The sequence below is a fragment of the Drosophila elegans genome, unplaced genomic scaffold (assembly GCF_018152505.1).
Source record: "Drosophila elegans isolate 14027-0461.03 unplaced genomic scaffold, ASM1815250v1 contig_208, whole genome shotgun sequence".
In the NCBI taxonomy this organism is placed as follows: domain Eukaryota; kingdom Metazoa; phylum Arthropoda; class Insecta; order Diptera; family Drosophilidae; genus Drosophila; species Drosophila elegans.
The window spans coordinates 18,413,635-18,434,057 of NW_024545578.1; the positions used below are offsets into that span (position 1 = coordinate 18,413,635).

At 37.9% G+C, this 20,423-nt stretch overlaps 3 protein-coding genes across 5 annotated transcripts; all 3 read right to left on the reverse strand.

Annotated features, from left to right (window-relative positions):
* Positions 1-109: 109 nt before the first annotated feature.
* On the reverse strand, positions 110-9,081 carry LOC108142734 (G protein alpha i subunit). The gene is made up of 5 exons (XM_017266759.2): positions 8,539-9,081; positions 1,717-2,188; positions 1,558-1,652; positions 989-1,177; positions 110-927 (listed from the first exon to the last, which is right to left on the reverse strand). Exons 1-5 carry the CDS (start codon positions 8,657-8,659, stop codon positions 737-739), a joined length of 1,068 nt encoding a protein of 355 aa, XP_017122248.1. The 5' UTR covers positions 8,660-9,081; the 3' UTR covers positions 110-736.
* Positions 9,082-12,786: 3,705 nt separating this feature from the next.
* On the reverse strand, positions 12,787-13,400 carry LOC108142298. 3 transcript variants are annotated; one of them, XM_017266049.2, is made up of 2 exons: positions 13,202-13,400; positions 12,787-13,120 (listed from the first exon to the last, which is right to left on the reverse strand). In XM_017266049.2, exon 1 carries the CDS (start codon positions 13,364-13,366, stop codon positions 13,202-13,204), a length of 165 nt encoding a protein of 54 aa, XP_017121538.1. In that variant the 5' UTR covers positions 13,367-13,400; the 3' UTR covers positions 12,787-13,120. The 3 variants fall into 3 exon arrangements, with proteins under 3 accessions (XP_017121538.1, XP_017121539.1, XP_017121540.1); XM_017266050.2 differs by having other exon boundaries at positions 12,787-13,134; positions 13,202-13,380; XM_017266051.2 differs by having other exon boundaries at positions 12,787-13,141; positions 13,202-13,380.
* A 95-nt stretch (positions 13,401-13,495) lies between these two features.
* LOC108142297 lies at positions 13,496-13,925 on the reverse strand. Its single transcript, XM_017266048.2, has 2 exons — positions 13,663-13,925; positions 13,496-13,611 (listed from the first exon to the last, which is right to left on the reverse strand). Exons 1-2 carry the CDS (start codon positions 13,823-13,825, stop codon positions 13,529-13,531), a joined length of 246 nt encoding a protein of 81 aa, XP_017121537.1. The 5' UTR covers positions 13,826-13,925; the 3' UTR covers positions 13,496-13,528.
* Between the last annotated feature and the right edge of the window lie 6,498 nt (positions 13,926-20,423).

Here is a 20,423-nt window from a genome sequence, read left to right on the forward strand (position 1 = left end):
ATATACAATATTATTTTAATTATATACATTTAAAAAATAAAACATTCAGAATTCATTTAAGGCAATCTAATATATTTCGCTGATAAAAGTAAAACAGAAAAACAATGACTTGTGTTTTTTATAAATGGTCTTTTATTTAGGCTATTACTAAACATATTAGTAAGTTTACTAGTTACATTGTAGGGCTTACAACTCCAGGCCTAGGTTCACCTTAAATAACGCTGTCAAACTCTTGGCAAAAAAATAAAAGGCAACAGCGCCAGGGCTGCAAAACGTCCGACAAATGGTGAGGCCCAAAAAAGCACCCCTGCACGATACGATCTCGGTGTGCCTCCTTTGGGAATCTCCATTAGCCCGCGAAACTTAACTTAATCCCAAAGAGAGCCGATCGAGTTCGGGGGATAGGATATACAAAACCCATCGGCTGTCATTTGCGTACTTTACATGTGTTAGGCTAATATGTTTAAATTAGTTAACTTACAGGTGCAATTTATTGGACACGGTTAACTAAATTGCAGTTGGTTATTTGTTCCGCGACTACTGGCAACCAAATCGGTTATTAAAATTACGTGGGTCAAGCATGTAAAGCATTTAAAACATATATGGAGAATACGATTACGTATATGTAGGGCGTTAATGTATCGAGTTCTTAGCGTGTAATGGAATTGTTGATGCGCGTTTTCCTTTAATACTACGACGCAAGCTAAATAATGATGATCCTGTGATCCGCCGCCCCTTAAAATAAACCAATTTGTTTCAGATTGTTCTTGATGATCACATCGGTGACGGCGTCGAAGACAAACTTCACGTTATTCGTATCCGTGGCGCAGGTGAGATGCGTGTAGATCTCCTTTTGGTCTTTCCGCTTGTTGAGATTTTCAAACTTCATGCGGATATAGTTGGCCGCTTCCTCAAAGGTATTGGTACCTAAAAGAGTTCGGGATGAATGAATAAATTGCATTTAATTACAATAAACGTATTATTTTACCTGCATACTCCGGAAAGCATATCGTCAGGGGAGATCGCTTGATCTTCTCCTCAAACAGATCCTTTTTGTTGAGGAAAAGAATGATGGAGGTTTCCACAAACCACTTGGAGTTACAAATGGAGTCAAACAGTTTTAGGGACTCGATCATGCGATTCATCTCTTCGTCCTCGGCCAAGACCAAATCGTAACCTGTAAAGTAAAATTTGTTTTAAAATTATTTATTTTCAAACTTATATTTAATGAATTGAATTTCGATACATATGCTCTAAACAGTTATATATAGAGTTTTAATGAATTTAAAAATAGCATAGTATTTTAAATGGTTTTGTTTTAATAATTTTAATACGTTAAATTTAAAACAAAGATTTGTGAAATTTGAATTTACTGCTCGAAAAAATAGCGCTTTGAAAAATATATGATCTTTAAAACTTTTTAGAGGGTTTTATTTACTTAGAAGTGGATAATACAAAGAAGATAAATTTGAATTTAATTAAAACACAATTTATTTCAACTGTTAACAGGCAAAAATCAAACAAAGGCTAAGCAATAGGTAATCATATAAGTCAAACCTGATAGCGCTACGCAGAAGATAATGGCCGTAACGCCCTCAAAGCAATGGATCCACTTCTTGCGTTCCGATCGCTGGCCGCCCACATCAAAAAGTCTGCAAAGATAATAGCCCATTAGATTCAAATAAACCAAGATATGGTTAGCATTTCACAACTCACTTAAAGTGCAGCTGTTTGCAGGAGAAGTGCGTCTCGATAATGCCAGTGGTCTTGACCCGGGTTCGGAGCACGTCCTGCTGGGTGGGTATATAATTTGGCTGCGCGATGCGGTCCAGCGAGTTGAGGTAGTAGCCCGCCGAGTCGTTCAGCTGATATTCACGGGAACGGGCAAAGCTCTGCTGTACACCTCCATCCGCCCACAGTTTCTTCATCAGAAGGACAATTTCCGGCAGCAGGATGCCTTCGTCTGCGGCGGAGGCGTGTGTGAAGAACTGGCGGGCTATGTCCGTCCTGCCGGGATCGGCAAATTCGATCTTTAGGCGGCCCATGGCACGGATGATCACCATCAGGCTCTGCACCGTGTTGCTGAAGACCACGCGGCGGTACTCCTCGCACTCCTCCTGCGAGTAGCCGGTGTCGTGGATGATTTTCATCTGTTTCACTATAGTTGATTTGCCTGACTCGCCGGCTCCTAAAATATATACGGAGAAATATTATTAGTAAAGTGATCTTTTTTAAAGTTAAAGGGCGTATTGTGAATTTGTCGTTTCGAACGGTATGATATAATTGTTAAATTCTTTTAAAAATTCTTCTTTTCTATATATTGATCTAAAAAATTACACAAATCTTCTAAAAAGAACACATATTATCTTATGAAATTACTCATTTTGTTTCAACTGAAGCGAAGTTAACTCATGATAATTTCTTTGTGGGCGTGACATCTTGAAATTCCAAGTTCAGGGCGTAAAACTGAATGAATCGATGTGTTTACGACATTCGGAATTGAAAGGGGTACACATTACAAACTGGAGAACGGAGGAGGAATTTATGAATGAATGAACAAGACGCCACAAAAGTTTCTCAATTGCCAGGGGGTTCAAAAGGCCAAAAAGCTGCCGGTTTACGCTTAATTGCGCTGGTCAAGTAGAAATGAATGAATATCGTATGTATGTACTATATGTATGTACTATATGGGAAATTAAAACTAAAAAAGTCCGATCAGCTACAAATATAAAATATTACTAAATTAATAGTGAATACATATTTCGAAACATTTGAATCAAATAGGTAATTGACATGTTTTATTATTTTGCATCAGATGCAAATAAATACTCGTTTAAGTTATTGTTTTAATTTTCGTATAATTGAACAATCTGAAAAAATTCTTATATTTTACTTTAGAACTCAGCTTCCCTTTCCCTTATAAATCAAATGGTCAAGCCCTTAAGTTCATTGAACCACCCAGCGGTTCTCCAAAGCTATCAAAAGCCGAGGGAACTGGCGGAGAAAATTAAATCGACATAATTTTATTTGCTGAGAGCTTGCAATTGTAAAATGAGACCTGACCCGCGATCGTTAATAAACAAACACAATCGTCTGGTTTGGCTGACCACACAAGTTTATTATCTGTTTCGAATGATAAAAATAAAAAAAATATATAATCACATTACGTGCTTACCAGTTTCCCTTTTCGATGAAGGCAGAAATGAAATAATAGAGAAGATGGGCAAATAAAAAATTGGCAACTCTTGCCGTCGAGCTGCCGGTCTAAGTTTTATTTCAGTTATCAAGCGCTATACGGGTTGTTGGGGAATTGCAACAATGGCGCATTAAGCCGACTTTTTGCTGCAGTTGGGTCCATTCCCAGCCACCGGATGATTAGGTAATTGCCGAAGCTCCCTGACTGAAGCTGACTATACTTTGTGACTATACTTTCACTTTTTCTCCTTTCAGGGCTTGGTACTTGCACTGAAACTAAGATGGTTGCAACTTTTCCTAAATAAATCATCTATATTTAAATCTCCCTTTGGCGGATAGTTCCCTTAAGCAGTCATATTGATCATTCATTTGTTTTACTTAAGTGACCTTTTAACAAATTAGTTTGTTTTTGTTTAAGTAGGTACTTATAACTATAATTATTTTTATTCGATCGATACAAATTTAAAAAGTATATATAACATGTTGTAAGATTGAAAGTTAAGGCAATAGGTCTTTTATACACCATCTATGCAATGTTCCTCAATAACAATTTTCCTTCAATTTTTAAACAAAGTTGAAAGTTGCCAATATACGCTGCTGAAGTCCTAGATTTTAGGTCCCCACAGATTTATCAACAGGCACAAAATATTCTATCTTCACTGTACTTGCACTAAATTACTATTGATTTAGGTTTTTATAAATATATCAAACACTTTCATACATACTTAGTCAATTTTTAATTCCAGTCAATCCACACAATGTGTATTAATTTGCAATAAAAAAAAGTCGTTAGAGAGGATTAAGGGAAGGAGGGAAAGAGACGCATAGAGATAATGGCCAAACAACGGTCGCCACATAATGATGAAATTGACAGATCTGAATACGAATATGGACGTTAGGCGATGTTTAAACTTGCCACTGTGTGGAAAAAAACTAGCAACAAAATCCACAAATGAACGGCAGAAAAAAGGTCAATTTAATAATAACAAAATATGCAAGAGTGTGTTTCTGTGTCTGGGCATTCATTTATCAATGCACCGTTAGCTGTGCCATAACAAGGGACAAAAACCGCGAGAGCGAGCGAGAGGCGAACAATAGGGATAAAGCGAGACGGGTCAGAACAACGGCGGTACGCACAAAGCGATCCGAAAAGCCGGGTTTACAAGCTCATTATCATCGCGATCGTCATGACCAAAGTGCCCCTGCCCAAACGGTATTATAATTAACATTATTAAGCAGTGGATATCAGCGAAGGGAGAGTAGTTGGAGAACCTTTGCAGACGACGTGCTCTTATTTTCTTTTTCGCTTGTTTTTAGTTAATTTTTACCTACAACAAACAGAAACATTGAAATATTTTTATTACAATATTTTTTAAGACAAGTTTTCGTTTCAATAGTATCACTTTTTTGCAACATTTGCAGATAATTAATTCTTCTGTTAAATATCCTTAGCTATGTGAGAAACTATCGAAATATTGTATTTAGAAGCTCGATCCTAACCTACGACATCTATAATTTTATAAATATTTATTTAGCGCACTTGAATTTAGTTTACAATTTAAGCCTAAGATAATTTTGTTTTTTTTGAAACCACAAATGTTCTAAAAAAGTATAATTTAAGCTAATTCTACTGTATTACACTGTGGGTGGGGAACTTTCCAAGGCGTGTGCAACGTAATGCACCAACTAATTGGTTGGGTGATTATTGAGCGTCAGTAGAATCATCATTAGAAATGGTGACTAAAGCCTCCCAGACACATACATATGTACATGCAATGAGTTAAAAAAAACAACAACAGCTAAAGACAGCGAGAGGAGAATCGTAAGAAAGTGTTTGCGCCATGAGTAAGCGAGCTAAATGGCGCCTGAACTCGGTTATCGAAGTGGGAAATGTGTTAATCAGCGTCGAGTGTGAAATTCTGTACTTCTAAAAAAAATAAACAATTAAATCAGATGAAATGAAGCCCTAAAACGGAAATCCTCAACCACCATACTCAAATGACTTTCACGCAAATCTGTCTTATCATGAAATTTTCATCGCTTTCTTATATAAATTACGGTTCCATCAATTATTCAACCGTATATATAGAGCATAGGGCTGTTCGAAATTGACGTATAAGGTCACTTAGCGATAATTTTGATAAGCCAAATTATACTTTCAGAGTGCTCAAGAGCGTTTGTATGTGACTTCTTAAAAAAAAATTGTAGATTAAGTTGCTGTGTTGACAGTCTGGGGTTTCGATTTTCATATTGGTGCGGCAGAAAGCATGACATTATTTTGTTTATATATTATATATTTAAACAGATATACGAGCTGCTTACTCATGCCCCAAATGCGCCTTTGGAACTCTCTTTAGTTCTCTCGATGCAAATATCGTAAAAAACAATACTACACATTCTTTTCCCCTTGAACACGAAATGTTTGGTCTTGTAGACGGGTAAAAAAAAGAAATTCAACTGAAAGTTGTAGTTTTCAATTGAATGGCGTGCAGAAAAGGGAAAGAAGGGGAGAAGCGTAATATAAATTGAGTGTCAGTGGAGGAGCTTTATTAAATCTACACAATAAGCCCAGCGTTGGGGGCTGACAATTCCGATTCCAAATTGAATAGCAGACCCAATGCACAGAAAAAATTTACTTTTTTAAAATGTATTAAACAAAATAATAATTTAAAGTTTTGTTCAGAAAATTTAATTTTAAAAATTCTATTAAAAGGTTATGTAAATTTAAGTCAAGTTTTTTTGTGAAGCTTATCAACAACCAAAATCAAATGTTTTCGTAAATTTTTAATCGAAAGATCCTGTAGAAATTTTTTTTTAAAATTACCATAACATAAAAGGCCTAATAGAGGACTTGTTGGGCAAATAAGAGTATTTTTTATTTAAAATAAGTTTAATTATATATTTTCAGTGCATTTGGCAGCTGCATTTGGTGGCGGGGCCATTTATTTGCGCTAATATCGTTCACCCCACTTGAAATGTCAGCGAACAAATAACAAAGCAGCAACAAAAACACGGCCAATTATTCAGCTTAAAGAGAGGGAGAAACGAGAGAGCGCAGGCGCAACAAACAGCTCAGAGATCAGAGATCGGTTTTCTTTATGATCCAGAAATTACAGAAACTACAGAAATTACGGCACACACAAAGTGCAAACGCAGCCCACAACGACAATAGCAACAATTAAATCAAGTGCAGCAAGCAACGGAAAAAGTTAGTCTGAAATGCAACTGGTGCAAGGTGTTTTTGTCTATCTTCTTGTCTATCCAAACCTGAACCATTTTCACTGGTCAACATGGAATTTGAGCCGCAAACAGCTGGGAAAATATACGATACTGGAGAATCGGAAAGTACACAATGCGGGGATGAAAACTCTAGATATATCCTGCACCTTTCTTAAGTTATTTCCGAAACCGGTTTCCAGGGGTTTACTTAAGTCGGCAAACCAATTTTCTTTTTCATTATCGAGCTCATAAAAACAGTAGTTATTTTCAAAGTAGTGTAGTAGGGGATTTAGGATTTTTGTTTTAAACGACAATGATCAGATTAAATAAAAAAAATATATATACCGGTTTTAATAATATTGTTCCTGTTTGATAACATTTATCAAGTCAATAATTCAGAAAATTCAGAAAAAATGCGATTGTAATCATGGATGGCTGATAGCCAGTCCTCATTGTACTATTTGGCATGCCACTTGTTGCCTTAGTCATTGTGGCTCGCTTCATTAGCAAATCAGCAATGCTACCAACTAAAAGCTGGAGAAAAACCTCAACTGCATTGTTTTCAAAAATGAATGGCAATGAAAATGAAAAGTACACACGCAGGCAGTGAAATATTATCGTTCCCATATCGTACATATGTATACCATCCATTTGGTGTATGGAAATTTAATTGCAGAAGGTTGCAACGCGACGCGGCATTTAATTTCACTGCGTTTGCCGCAGAGGTCGGGTCACTCCAAATGCGATACGATGCACAGTGGTCGAAAAAGACTAATTAGCGGAATAATAACATTCTCAAAAACAATATATATATATTTATATATATATTTCGAAACATTTTTTTTTGTTTTTTTTTTTTATTTTATTAAAAATCTACAAAAAAAAATGTTAGTACTTTTCACGAATACGACTAAATTTCAAGTTATATTTCTTATAACTCTCTTAAAATTAGACTAACAAGTTCTATACGTTTTCCTAGTTTAAACCGTGTGCTTTGCTTATCAAAACAAAAAATAAACTAAATTTTATTTATTTGTCATTTGTTGCTTGTTTGATTGGGTAAATCGACCACTGTACGTTGGCGCCTCGACGCTTGAATGGTTTTTCCTACTAAGCTAAAACCGCTGCACTATCGGAACCACCGACTCCATATCAAACATGTTTCCATTGTGGCGCCCCACTTGTTCGGATCGATCCAAAAGATCTGAAAAGTGCGTGCCAGAAGACGAGAACCGAGAATCGAGAACTGACATTTGGTTTCAATTTACGTTCAATTCCCTTATCGCCAACGAATTATTGGACACACACATTGCATAATGCACACTGTTTGTTTTAGCTTGAAAGAGCCATAAAAACAAAATGTTAAATAAAAACATAAGTATTTAACATTTTTCACAGAATTTAAGTCCATAACTATTTTATTCAAATGAACTTTTAATAAATTTTAAAAACAGATATTAAAAGTTCTTTATATGTTCTAATCTTCCCCTGCTCGTGTAAAAACTGGTAGAAAAACGAGGATACAAAAAATATTGTAGTAATTTATAATAATTTATTTAAAATGTGCATTGCTAAACTGAAACCTTTTTTAGTTCAATCGATTTTTGTATAAAATGTAAAATTATGTGATGGTACATAAAAAAAATTATTTTAATTTTAAATTAACTTCTTGTTGTCGAAATGAGAAATTTTAAAGAAATATTTAATTTGGTTTTTTTAATCATTGACTTCCGATGAAAAAACGAAATGTGTTACAGGAAAGCTCATTTATTAATATTGGTTGAAAAATACTTTCAGAAACACATACAAATTTTATTTCGACGAAACTTTAATACACAAATTTTGTTCTTTTAGTTTTACAGAGGCACACAGAATTGTCTGTTTATAGAGCGTCCTCACAGGGATTTTCCAACGGAAAAGCCGGCAAAAATCCTACGCTCAACTCGGCATATCCAAGAAATAAAACAAAACCCACCCCGCCCAAGCGATAAAAAAAATGAGGTCAGCGCGAATTTCAGCAAATTTTGTTCCCAAAAAGTTGAATTCGCAAAGGGGGAATACCGGAATACGGGATAAAATGAGGCATGAAGGTAAAAGTAAAGTATGTAGGGAAGGAAAACGCACCCAACAACAACAGTTTCACCTCCGAGGCGGCGCGTTCGTGCTCCGCCCTGAGCGCCTTGTCGATGTTCTTGGACCGTTCGATGGCCTCTTTATCGCGTGCTGTACTCACGGCACAACCCATATTCGCCGCTGTATGTCTTTATCGCGTTGGAGTCCGGAAGGCTTGGCAACAGGGCTTTTCCGCGATTTTCGCACTTTTCACTCGCAGTTTTCGACGATTTTCGAGATGCGTCTGCGCGTCGTCGGCTGTACACTTTTTCTCCTCTTTTTGTGTTTCCTCCTCTTCTCCTTTCACACAAACACAGCACACATGCGCACGGGCACGCACACACACACACACACGCACGCAAAGTGGATCTGCAGACGCTGTTTTTTTTTTTTTGGGCTTTTGAAAAGTAACCCAAATGCACTGCTTTTCTTAACGTTAATGCTGCAGCGGCAGATCCGATTTTATTTCTTTTGTCGTTTAATTTCGCTTATCCGCCGATTTAGCGCAATGATTCACTTTTGATCGTATTATTTTAGTGTAACCGTTTGCTTTTTAGAGGTGGGAAAAGATCGATGTCATCGACGATCGGCGATAACTGTTTTATCGGTAGCGCTTATCGATGCTTATCCGTCTCTGACGATATTTTCTCGCCACTGTTAACTTCTTAGTTCGACGTTTTCCTAACATTCTCTGAGAGGCGGGAAACCAACGGTGAAAACATCGGTGTTTTCATGGGCGTATCGATGTTTGGCAGGGCTTATCGATGTTTATCCAGTTCTAACGATCGCATATTGTTTTTCTGGCGTTACAGGGTCTCCGCTAAATAGGGAGCATGTCTTCACTAACTGCGGAGTATGGGCGAACATCTGGCAATGTTGGTTGTACGGCAAACTCCACTAAATGCAAGGGTGGCAGCTCGGGCTGGATTGGCCACTCTGCTAGACAAAAGAACGGCAGCACTGGCTGGGTGTAGAACTCCACTATTTTCGTATAGGGCAATGGTTACGTCACAAACAGTTGAGATGACCTGCCAACTCGTCTTATTAACCCTCTTCCTGGGCGGACAATTTGAAAATGAATTAATTAATCAACAAACATTTTAATATCCTTAACTTTGTGTGTCCAAGTTATTAAGCCAACCCAAATGATCTTGTTTCGTCTGGTCAGCCATTAGCCATAATTTCATTATGCCCAACTTGCCCTTTGCCTTTCGGATTTTGTTTGTTGTTATAGCGCGTTAAGTATAAACAAACATAACCGAAAATATGTTATTGCTCCGAAATGCAGGCGATCGTCTGCCCCTTTCATCCCACACTCTTTGCTCTCTTTCTCCCTCTGCAATATGCACGCAAGCCGACCGAAAAAAGTTCTCAGAGCCCTGGCATAAATAATAATAATATTTGCCGTTGGGACAATACCATTTGATACAATTGGATTCCAAATGCTTGCAGTTGCATTTGGTGTTGCTACAGTCAAGATCCCCTAACGCAGATATTTTGAGTTGCTTTATAAAATAAAAAATTTTATATAATGAGCTTCTTAATTTTAGATTAGAAACCATTATATTATTAATTATTACCAATTTTTATAAACTTCAATATAGCAAAATATTTTCCTATTTAAAATTAAATAAATATTTTCGGATAAATATGGTTTTTGAACAAATAATTATAACTTATGAAAGGAAATGTAAATTTACCCACTCTTAAAGGAAGTTGCAAGTTTTAGATTGAGATACTTTCCTGTGCTCCCAAATCGATGATATAAAAAGAAATTCGTCGATCGTGGAGGGCTTTCCGCAGCTAATTTATCTAAACAAAAAGATTCAAAGCCGAGGCAGGAAGATGAGGATGGGGTCGCAGTGCAAAAGTTTCACCGCCGCCGGAGGACGTCACATGTGGCCCCCACTCCGCATCCCCTCGCGTGCGCCCCTGTAAATAGGGGCCATCAACGGGTCATGATTTACACATGTTTACACGAAATGTGCGGCATTTTTCGAAGGGCGCAGTAGGGGGAGAGGGGGGAATAAGGGAATCGGGATCTGGATCTGGATCTGGAACCCACTGCCTTATGAATGAATGATCGCTTCAGCTTCTTTGCCATCCACCTCCCACTGTAAATTATCGTAAAAAGCGCAGGCTAGAGAAATATGGATTTGTGCGGTTTTTCCATGGGTGTGCAAGGGGGATGGGGGATGGGGCGTATGGAGCAATGCTGCACTTTGGGTGGTCTTTTGTTGCCATCTCAGTTGCACTCAAAGCCAGCAGATCAGGCGCATGCTGCCCTCATTGTTATTGTTGTTGCTGCACCATGAATCCCAAACTGTTTGCTGATGCCAACAAATTTGACGAACGTCGGCATTTCATCCAAAACTTCAATCGGCATAAAGAAGAAGAATACGAAGACTAGGCACCAAAACCAAAACCAAAAACAACAACAAGCTGCCAAGCAAACAGCAGCGAGAAGAAGATGAAGGAGCAATTACAAGGATGGGCAAGGCCTTGAAATAGATATGTACATATATACCGTTAGCAAACCCACACAAACCATTCACTTAGAGAAAATATTATGAACTTGCATGTGGATGGAATTCGAAAAATCTAGGTATTGTAGAGTTCTAATTTTTCGCTTTTCCCAATCAAAAAACATTTTAAAATACCTTTAATGAACGAATGAACATAATGAAAAAAAAAACAAAGTTTTTAGATAGAACATTTAATAGTTTGGTTTTGGAACTTACCAACTCCTATTCTTCTTATGTATTCCATTATAGGATTTTTTATTTATTTATAATTTTAGCACTTTAAGCCTGAATAATTAAGTTTCTTATGTTACATTTTAAGCGCTTAAAATCTTAGTTTACTTTAACTAACGTTTAGTTTGTTATTAAGTAACAAATTGTTATCAAAAAAAAAAGTATAGAGGGTTAAAAAAAATGTTCTCAGTGTCTATACAAAGAGTTTGGCACATGTGTTATGGCACTGGGCAAACTCAAGATTGTGAAGATTAATTTCCTCGATAATTCGGGAAGCTGGAAAATTTAGTTTTGGTTGGAATCTTTTTCTGGCCGTTGAAAGGTGGAACAGACAGGCAGGAATCTCCTCAATTCCCTTCAAAATCACCCATCTAACACTCCCCCTTCAATTTCCAGTCGCAGTCAAGTGAAGTTGCAGACTGCAGACGCGAAGCATTTAAGAGTATTGATGGATTCTCCGGGCGTCGATCGTCGGATGTTCCGATTGATTTTCGGCACTTTTTCAAAAGGCTTAAGAGACCGACAAGTTGAGAAAATAAAAAATAACGTGGAATTGTAATGGTGCATCAATGGAATAACTAAAGATAATTTTTAACACAAAAATTCGATGAAATAAAACGACATTAATAAAATGCCAAGAATTTCCAAATTATGCCTAAGAAACTTTGATACAGAAAAATTTCTCCCCAGTATCTTTCCCCTAAAAGTTCCGAACATATAAATTGTCCTGTGATGAATCAAGTGATAAAATTGATTTATGCTTAATAGATGTTGCCTTTGCAAAACCCACATTAAAGATACCCCAGACGCCGACTAACCCCATTAAGCCAATAAATTCCAACGTTTTGCCAATGAAATGAGGCCGCAGAATCGTAAAAGCAGGGCGAATAATCTCTTCAACTAAAATTAGTCGCTTCGATTTGTTTACACTGCGATAAAGTAATAATTACCCCAAAAAAAAAACAGCAGAGCAACGAACATATATTACACCGATCCGTTCGATCAATCGCACCCCAAGGCAACAAAAAATATAAAAATAAAAGAGTTGAGCTGGGAAAAAAGTATTTCAACTATTGGGTCGTCTTGGGCCGACAAGTGTGACCATGGAGGGGGTGAGTTCTATGTATATATATATCTCTTTTTGTTTACATCGGGCAAAGGAAAACCCGAAAATATAGATCTTAAACGGCCATACGGTTGCAACCTGCCCGTGGAAGAGAGGAAAATCGGTCGGCGGCAGGAAACAAAAGTCGCTGGGAATGCAATTGAATTGCCATAAAAATGGGAAGAACCGAAAAAGGCGGGGTAACAAAGAACCATTTAGTACCCACCCACTCTCGGATGTCGGATTTATTAGTTCGCCGGGGTTCTGGATTTCGACCAAATCTTGGTCCTGCATCTGGGATTCGAAAATCGCAGTTCAAAAATTGCAACTACGTGGGAGCTTTTAAGCACCTGCCACCTGATGTTATGCAGTTTTCCCCCCCATTAACAATACTCAGAATTCATTCAAAACATTCTCTTTTATCTATCAATTGTTTTCGCTTAAAATTTTGATACGTTTGGTCCATATAGTCCGACTTTTGTATCGCCATGGGCTTAGACATCGTAAATGCGATATTATATCACTTGTGTAGATCTGCGCATTGCCTGTTTTCCCAAAGCTATTTTTGCCCAGATTATAGTTGATGCTTTATGGCTTTATAATGTCTGTGCACGTTCCGTTTTATGATCTGCCCGTAAAATGGACCCGATTCATGTTGGGCCCCCGGCAACAATATGGTAATTTGTTGGCCATTATATGATCTTGTGTGGAAAGGGGCGACTTCTTGCATAGCCTGTAAGAAGAATGCTTAATTCTTTTCATATCTTTGGAAATAGTTCAAAATCACAAAATCTGGTAATTAAAGGTTACGTACCTAGGACCTCTTGGGTTCCTCCTCCTGTGGCACATCCTTTTCCTCCTTCCGGAAGGATGTATACTTTTCCACGAGCTTGCTGAACAGTCCCTTTTCATTCTCAACTGCTGTTTGATGGCGAAGGACCAGCAAAGTGCTGCGGCACTGAAGCAAAAGTCTGGACATTTTCGAATTGTGTTTTAGGATTGACGTGTGAAAGAATGTATTTTGCTTTGAACTTTTTTTTCAGAGCAATCTACGTCTTTAAAAACTATGTTTATAGAATTTCCATTTCTTTTAAATTTATCCGGTTAGCTTTAGTGGTTGCCATAAACTCAGAAAACCCTCTCAATTTTTCTTACACTTATCTTCGGATGGTTTATCTTTATCGCCGGACTTTTTGTTACAGCGGGGCGCGGTAGGTTGTATGACTTAAAAAAAAATAGGGTTAGCAAAGCTAATATGTAATTGTGGTTACCTACCTTTTCCACAAAAGTCCTTCTTTGCCTTCTCTTTTTTTTTGGTTTCTTCGCTTTTACAAGATTCCTTCTTTGAATCGCCTTTATTTGAGGAACCAGCCAGAAGGCGAGAGCTCATTAGACCTTTGCTTAGTTTTAAAACCGCAATAGTTCGCATGGTATACATTTTTGCACGGGTTCGCCGAAAAATCACTTAAAAACAATACTACTACAAATTTTGAAAACTAAATTCAGGAAAAATAAATAAAGATGATTTCGATATGTTAAAATCAAAAGTTGCTTTGATTAGGTTTTAAAATTTTAAGGTTTTTCATCAATATTAATGATCAAAAAAATATTTTTGCCATTATTTTGAGTTATAATAATTAAAATATTTATTTGCACTTAAAATAAGTATGTTTGGAAATAAATTTTATACAGTCCTAAACGCTGTAGTAGCTAATCGATTCATCCTGATCTTGTCCTGCCAAAACGAGTTGTTAACCAGAATTGTGAGCTGTGTGCTGAAGGAATTCCGTACGGAAAGTGACATATGGGTGATCCGCTTCTTAATGGTTGCTTGCCTTGCATTTTCCAGTTTTGGTTTTCGGTTTCAGTAACAAAATTACAAACCGAGTTTTCAGTCACCCGTGGCTACCGCTTCCAAAATCGATCTCAAGTGGCGACCACACATCATTAGCCTCGGACTGTGATTTGGGAAAAGGGAGCTGGAATGGCGGGGAAATCGTCGAGGCGGCGCCACGTCAAAATATTTGTCATCAGCGCTTCAATTGGTCCGATTTATGGGTGCGGATAATTAGACGACGACTGCTGCGTCAGGATGTCGCCGTCGATTAAACCAAAAATGAAATTTACATTTACTTCTGGGCTTCTTCCTCCGCAGCAAGCCACTTGAACACGATATCGGTTTGCGCCTCTGATCTTGTTTTGTCTTTTTACTAATGATCTAGTGATGATTGCTTGTCCAAAAAACTAGGTTGCTTGTGTTTCGAGGGGGTCAAAGGTGTTCTAAATTAAGAATCAAGATTTTTTCTATAAAACAAATTAAGATTAAAATGTTTACCAGCGCTGCTTTTTTTCTGGAAATGAGAAAGTTTTTTTTTTTAATATTTTAAAAGTAGTTTTCAATTAATCTTATTCATAATAATAATTTATATGTTACTGAATATTTATATTATTATTTTATCCAACAACACTCACTAAGTTCCTTGATTATAGGAAAATTAGTCTTAATTTTAGGGATAATTTAATCAGAATAAATGCCTTAAATTTCATGTTTTCCAAAATTTTGTATACAAGGTTCAAATTTATGGCAATTATTCCAAAAATTAAGTCATTTTTTCCTAAAACCAAGGTTCTTATAGTGCACAAACCCCCTTGAACCATGTGAACTGATCATTCGTGGACTTCGTGATCAAGGCAAATAAAAAAAGAGGAAAACTTTTACTTTCAACCATGTATCCTTGGGAAGCGTGAAAACATTTAAGCTAATAGTCTCAGCATTCGACTGTCAAGCTGTGGAACACAACCTATGACATTTCAATGCTAAGCAGTCGTTTTTCCCCGGATTCGGATATTTTTAGGCCACACAGGTGCGCTGCCCTCGAAGGCCAAAGACAGAGACCCGTAAAAAACGCGTCTACAAAAGCCCTGGAAGAACAAAGCGAACGACACAGAAGAATTGGAGAGAGGAGAAGACAAGCGCTGAGGGGAGGACCAATGACGACAATGAGCGTCAATTGAAACGAAACAGATGCCATCCCATGGAGGCGATCGGAGATACAAGATACAAGATACAAGATCGAAATCTTCGATTGCGGATTGCAAGAGAAAGACCGAGACACCGAAAGACTGGATATTGTAGATCGTAGGTCGTTATGTGTGATCAGCCGTTTTGGCAAGGGTGCTTAAGCGGGAAGATTAATTACTGCCAACGTTGCGGAATCGATTGGGCGATGAAAAGCGTGTAAATCCCCAGTTCCAGTTCCAGTTTCGGTTTCCCGTTCTTCAGTTGGCCGTGAGTCAACGCATTTTAAGTACCGGCCATTAAACTAAAAGCTAAACAACAACAGCCAAAGTGGAGAATCGGATGCGATCGGTTTTTCGGGGATCGGTTCCGAAGTGGCCAGCGTTTCTTTTGGGTCTTTTTCAAAGTAATTTGTAGAATCGCTCTCTGCGTTTCTTCTGACCCGTTTCTTTTTTTTTTTTCTTAATTTTTGTACATTTGGCGCAATTATTGCGCACCAAATGGATCGCAAGTCTATAAATTGTTCGATTTTATTGCGCCAGCTTCGACAGTTGAATGGCGCAAAGCGCCAATAGGGGCATCATGGGGAATGGGGGATATGGGATGGAGGATTTGGAGGCGTCTCTGAACTTTTACTGCGTCTGCCCATAGTTTGCATAGTTTGGCAATGGCACCGACAGCCCGACAGCAGATTCTTGGCCATCTTGCGCAAGGCGCCCATCTTGGATTCGTGCAAACACACACACAGCCGTACATTTCACAGCGGCCAAGGTGTTTATGGCCAACTAAAGTGTGGAACTGCCAAAGTGTGGCAATCGCTGGTCACAACAGGAGGCGAGGGCCGAAAATGCAATTAACCGAAACAAGTACAGCACAGTTAAAGCCAAAAGAACAAAGGAATTTTCACATATTGAAAGCGGCAAAACTAATTCACATTTTAGTCTGCTGGAAATGTTTGAATACCTTTATTAGCATAAATTTAAATTTACTGGCAATGCCAACATTCATTCAGTGTCTTAACTTAAGTTTTAAGCACTTTTTTTTAAATATTAAGTTTTTCCCTATTTCTTTCAAGACGGACTGTCTTCATTTGCAATTGGTTTTCATACTTACCTTATCTTAAACTTTTAAAAAATGTATTCAGTTCTTCTTCTTAAATGCATTTATATTTATTAAGTTGTAACGACGTTTCGTGCAATTTTTAATATGCAAAATTAAGAGCTTATTTCTTGTTTGGGATATTTGTTATTATCTAAATCACATCATTTTGGTTGCCAAATTTTCTTACTCCACTAATTATGCCAGTAATTTTATTAGAATCATAAGTCCCATCCCTTTTATCTAGCTTTCTATGAACTTATTAACCCTTTTTCCGCTTCCGTTTTCTGTTTAATTTCTTGTGTCGTTTCCTTATTTATAAATCCCAGCTAATATGTTTTCACCATCCCCCTGAATTTACCTTTTTGAACTTTGGGGCCATCATTTTAGTGTTTATTCCACTCAAGTTTGTCAACCGCGTTAGCCCAAACAAGATCGAATCCACTTAAACAGAACTGTTCGCATTTAATGGGAAATAAAACGTGGAAATTCATAAATATTTACAAACACATAATTACAGTCGTGGGAAAGAGCAATAACAACTTAAATCGTAGCTAGTTAAAAAAGGCAAATAATGCGGTGTTTGTATATTTGAATTTTGGTTTTTGGCCACAACACGTGATCCTAATCAAGACTGTGATAAACAAAATCTGGGGGCACCCAGAATGGGATCAGATCGGAATCGTTTAGAGTGAGATCTAAGCAACAAATTGCACACAGCAGAATGTAAATATTTAAACAAAGTCTTGGCCAACCGATGGTGGGCGAGGGGCAGTGAAGTTTAACTAGACGGCATAATTTTCGGGTCGAAAACTCTGTGTAAATATTTTGAAATTTTGTCGGATTTTTTCCTAAGGCTCTCTGCTTCTTCTGTTTGATTATTTATTGGAAGACTGTTTAATAAGCCAGGGGGCGTGGATCGGGCGATCGAGGATCGGTTTAGGTGCAATTGTTTGCTTTCACCAGTTGTTGTAGGTCAGTGTGCAAAAACAAATCCCAATGCGGCTTCTTCTTGTATACAAAAGTTGGTGGTGGTTGATGGTTGGTGGTTGCTGGATGCTGGTGTTGTGTTTAGAGTACAGCGTTTAATTGTTAAATGTTTATTAAAACTACAGTTTAAACAATGCCTGAGATGCGATGCCCATCCAGGAGCAGCCAACGGGCATCAATGGGATCGCCTGGGATAGAATCGAAGATCAGCCGGCTCAACGCGTCGTATACATAATTTTGTTTACAAACAGCCATAGTAGTAAACAATTTTCGGCCATTTAATAACATTAACATTAAAATTAAAAGCAAAACAAGAAGCGCGCCTTCCGTCTATGCCAACTTATCTTTATTATGATTATCTGAACTTGAAAATGGAACAACAATGTGAAACGATGACGACTATTGTTTGGGAATTCCCTTGTCTGTGTTTATGGATCTGTTATGACCACAAGAAGAGCTCACTCATGGGCCAAGCAAGATGGAAAGTCTCCTGAGTTGAGGGGTCCAAGTCCAAGATGGCTGGAATCCACAGGCGGAACTGTTGACCCAGTTAAGATGACGCATTCGCTCGTTGGGTGGCCAGTGCAGTTCGGTCGGACACTGGCTATAAATAATCGGCTATAAAGACAAGATGTCGTATCGGGAAATGCAAAAATAAAATCATCGGAGGAAAACCATATTGGAAAATTCTTGGCAAACATTTTTCTGAAACGGAAACTGTCAAAATATGGTCGGGAAATCTTTGATCAATTTTGCAGTAAATATTCAGTGGGCAGTTAATGTAATCCCTCCTCCATAAATCAAAATGTCGAGGAAAAACGTGGAATTTTACTATTCAATGTATTTGTCCTTGAAACTATTCCATAGATACGAGAATAATTTATTATTGGGAGATCTTTGAAATATAAAACTCTTATTACTGTTTGTAAAAAATAGCAAAGATCTAAATGAAAATGTTTAATTAAAGCCTGACTAATTTTCATAACTATAATTAATGAGCTATTAAGGTGTATATTTTAAAATATTTAAAAACATTACAAAATATAAACCTTTCTTGTGGCCACATTACATTCAGTCAATAAACCTTATGTGAAAAAAATAAATCGTTAATGGTTTCTACACCTTTTTGTAATTTATTGCCAAGCTAATCGAACACAATTTCTCGGGTTCTGGGAATCCATCGCCGAACAGAGCAATTAATTAATTTCCCGCCATATCAGGGTCTGTGAGCTATTGGTGGCCTGCTTAATTTATTCCTCACTTGCAGAAAAATTCCTGAATGTGCACAAAACAAAAACAGCGGGCAAAACAAAAAAATAAGAAAAAATCAACGAAAAAAGGAGAAGTAATAATAATCAAAAGTAAAATTAATTTATGGCCTCCAAACCGCAGAAGCGGCAAGAAAAATGGCCAAAAGTGAAAAATATCTGAATGCCCGATGGAAATTACTAAAGTCGGAGGAATTCTACAATTCGGAAAACCCGAATGGGCTTCGAGGAAATTCACAGAAAATGGCGAGTGGCTTGATATACGGGCGGAAAAAAAGTGGCGGATGAAATTAAAATATCTTTCAGGCCGCGTCCGCAAGACAGTCAGAAAATAAAAGTAGCGAGCGGAATTTTCTCTCCTTCGATTTTCTCAATCAATGCCCGACGTCGTCGACAAATAGAATTTCGTGAAATGTAAACAAAACTCCGCCCCCGTGTGTTCCTCCCACCGCCGGCACCACAAAATGTATCTGTATCTTTGTGAGCGCCCCTGTGTATCTCGTCTCGTCTTTGGGGAATTAAATCGTTGCCACGGCGACAGCGAAGGAGAAAGCGAGAAAGCGACAGCTTCAGAGCAAGAGGGAGCGATAGAGAGCGGCGTCGCCATCGATTCGGTTCAGGGGCGTAGTCGAGGGGGCTTCGCTGAAAATGCTATTATTATTATTATTTTATTTAATATATCATTGTAGAGAATAAGTCTATAGACGAATTAAATATAATTGTTGCAAAATATTTTTTTTTAAATTTATAGTTTATAAAATAGTTTTAAAGTTTGTAAAAATTTGATTAAAGTATTAATGATCTGGACCGCCGACCTAATATTTTTTTTATTATAAAATATAGTCATTTGTAAAAAAAATTCTGTTTTTTAATCTCTTAATGAAATTGACCCTAGGGTGATTCTTTAAGAAATAAGAGCTCATTTAATCTAGCTATCAAATAATGATTTTTGGATCCTTTAAGAGAGAAGTATGGCTTTTAATTTTTTCTTGAATTTTTTTTGTTTTAAAATAATGTTGAATTTCTTTAGAAGGAGATCTTCAATTATTAGAATGGGACAAACTTTAACCTGCTGATTTTTGTAATTGAAAAGTTAATTTTTTTAAGACCCCCTTGCAAGCCCATGTCTTCGTCTTCGTTACGGTCGCCCTGCTGCCAACGAGGCGGCGTAGTGCTGACAGCAATGGCGGCACTCAGAGGTGCTGCTGCACGGCCCGTTCTCCGGCCGTAGCATCCCCCCTCCGGCTCCCAGTACCGCTTCCATTCCCATTCCCACTCTCGATCTCGAACCCGGTCCGGATCCGTGCCAGCGTGGCAACGACTAAATCAATTAACAGCTCGTTTCGAAATTCGAATGCCGCCTCCAGCGACGGCAGCTTCCTTTTTTCCACCGAATCCGCTGGCACCGCTAAACGTTAATTCATTCGCGCTAATCGCGGGGTTCGATCTTCGAGGATCTCTTTCTGCTTTTGACTATTTATTAACTGTTGACTGGCCACGGGGAAAGGAGGCCTCCCAGCGGGGAGGTGGGTGCACAAAGGTTGCCAATGGTTTAACTCAATCCGAATTCGATTCGTGTCGGAAATAATAACCATAATGAGTCAGTAATGAGTGGGTTCCGATCGCGATCGTTGGGGTCACGGGGGTGCAAGTGCAGGATA

Excerpts from the sequence above, each read along its gene's own strand:
- LOC108142734 (XM_017266759.2), bottom strand. The coding sequence starts at position 8,659 with ATGGGTTGTGCCGTGAGTACAGCACGCGATAAAGAGGCCATCGAACGG. Across the intron at positions 2,189-8,538 it reads GGTGAAACTGTTGTTGTTGG|GAGCCGGCGAGTCAGGCAAA; the intron begins GTGCGTTTTCCT and ends TATATATTTTAG. Across the intron at positions 1,653-1,716 it reads TGCAAACAGCTGCACTTTAA|ACTTTTTGATGTGGGCGGCC; the intron begins GTGAGTTGTGAA and ends TTATCTTTGCAG.
- LOC108142298 (XM_017266049.2), bottom strand. The coding sequence starts at position 13,366 with ATGTCCAGACTTTTGCTTCAGTGCCGCAGCACTTTGCTGGTCCTTCGC.
- LOC108142297 (XM_017266048.2), bottom strand. The coding sequence starts at position 13,825 with ATGTATACCATGCGAACTATTGCGGTTTTAAAACTAAGCAAAGGTCTA. Across the intron at positions 13,612-13,662 it reads GAAGGACTTTTGTGGAAAAG|TCATACAACCTACCGCGCCC; the intron begins GTAGGTAACCAC and ends TTTTTTTTTAAG.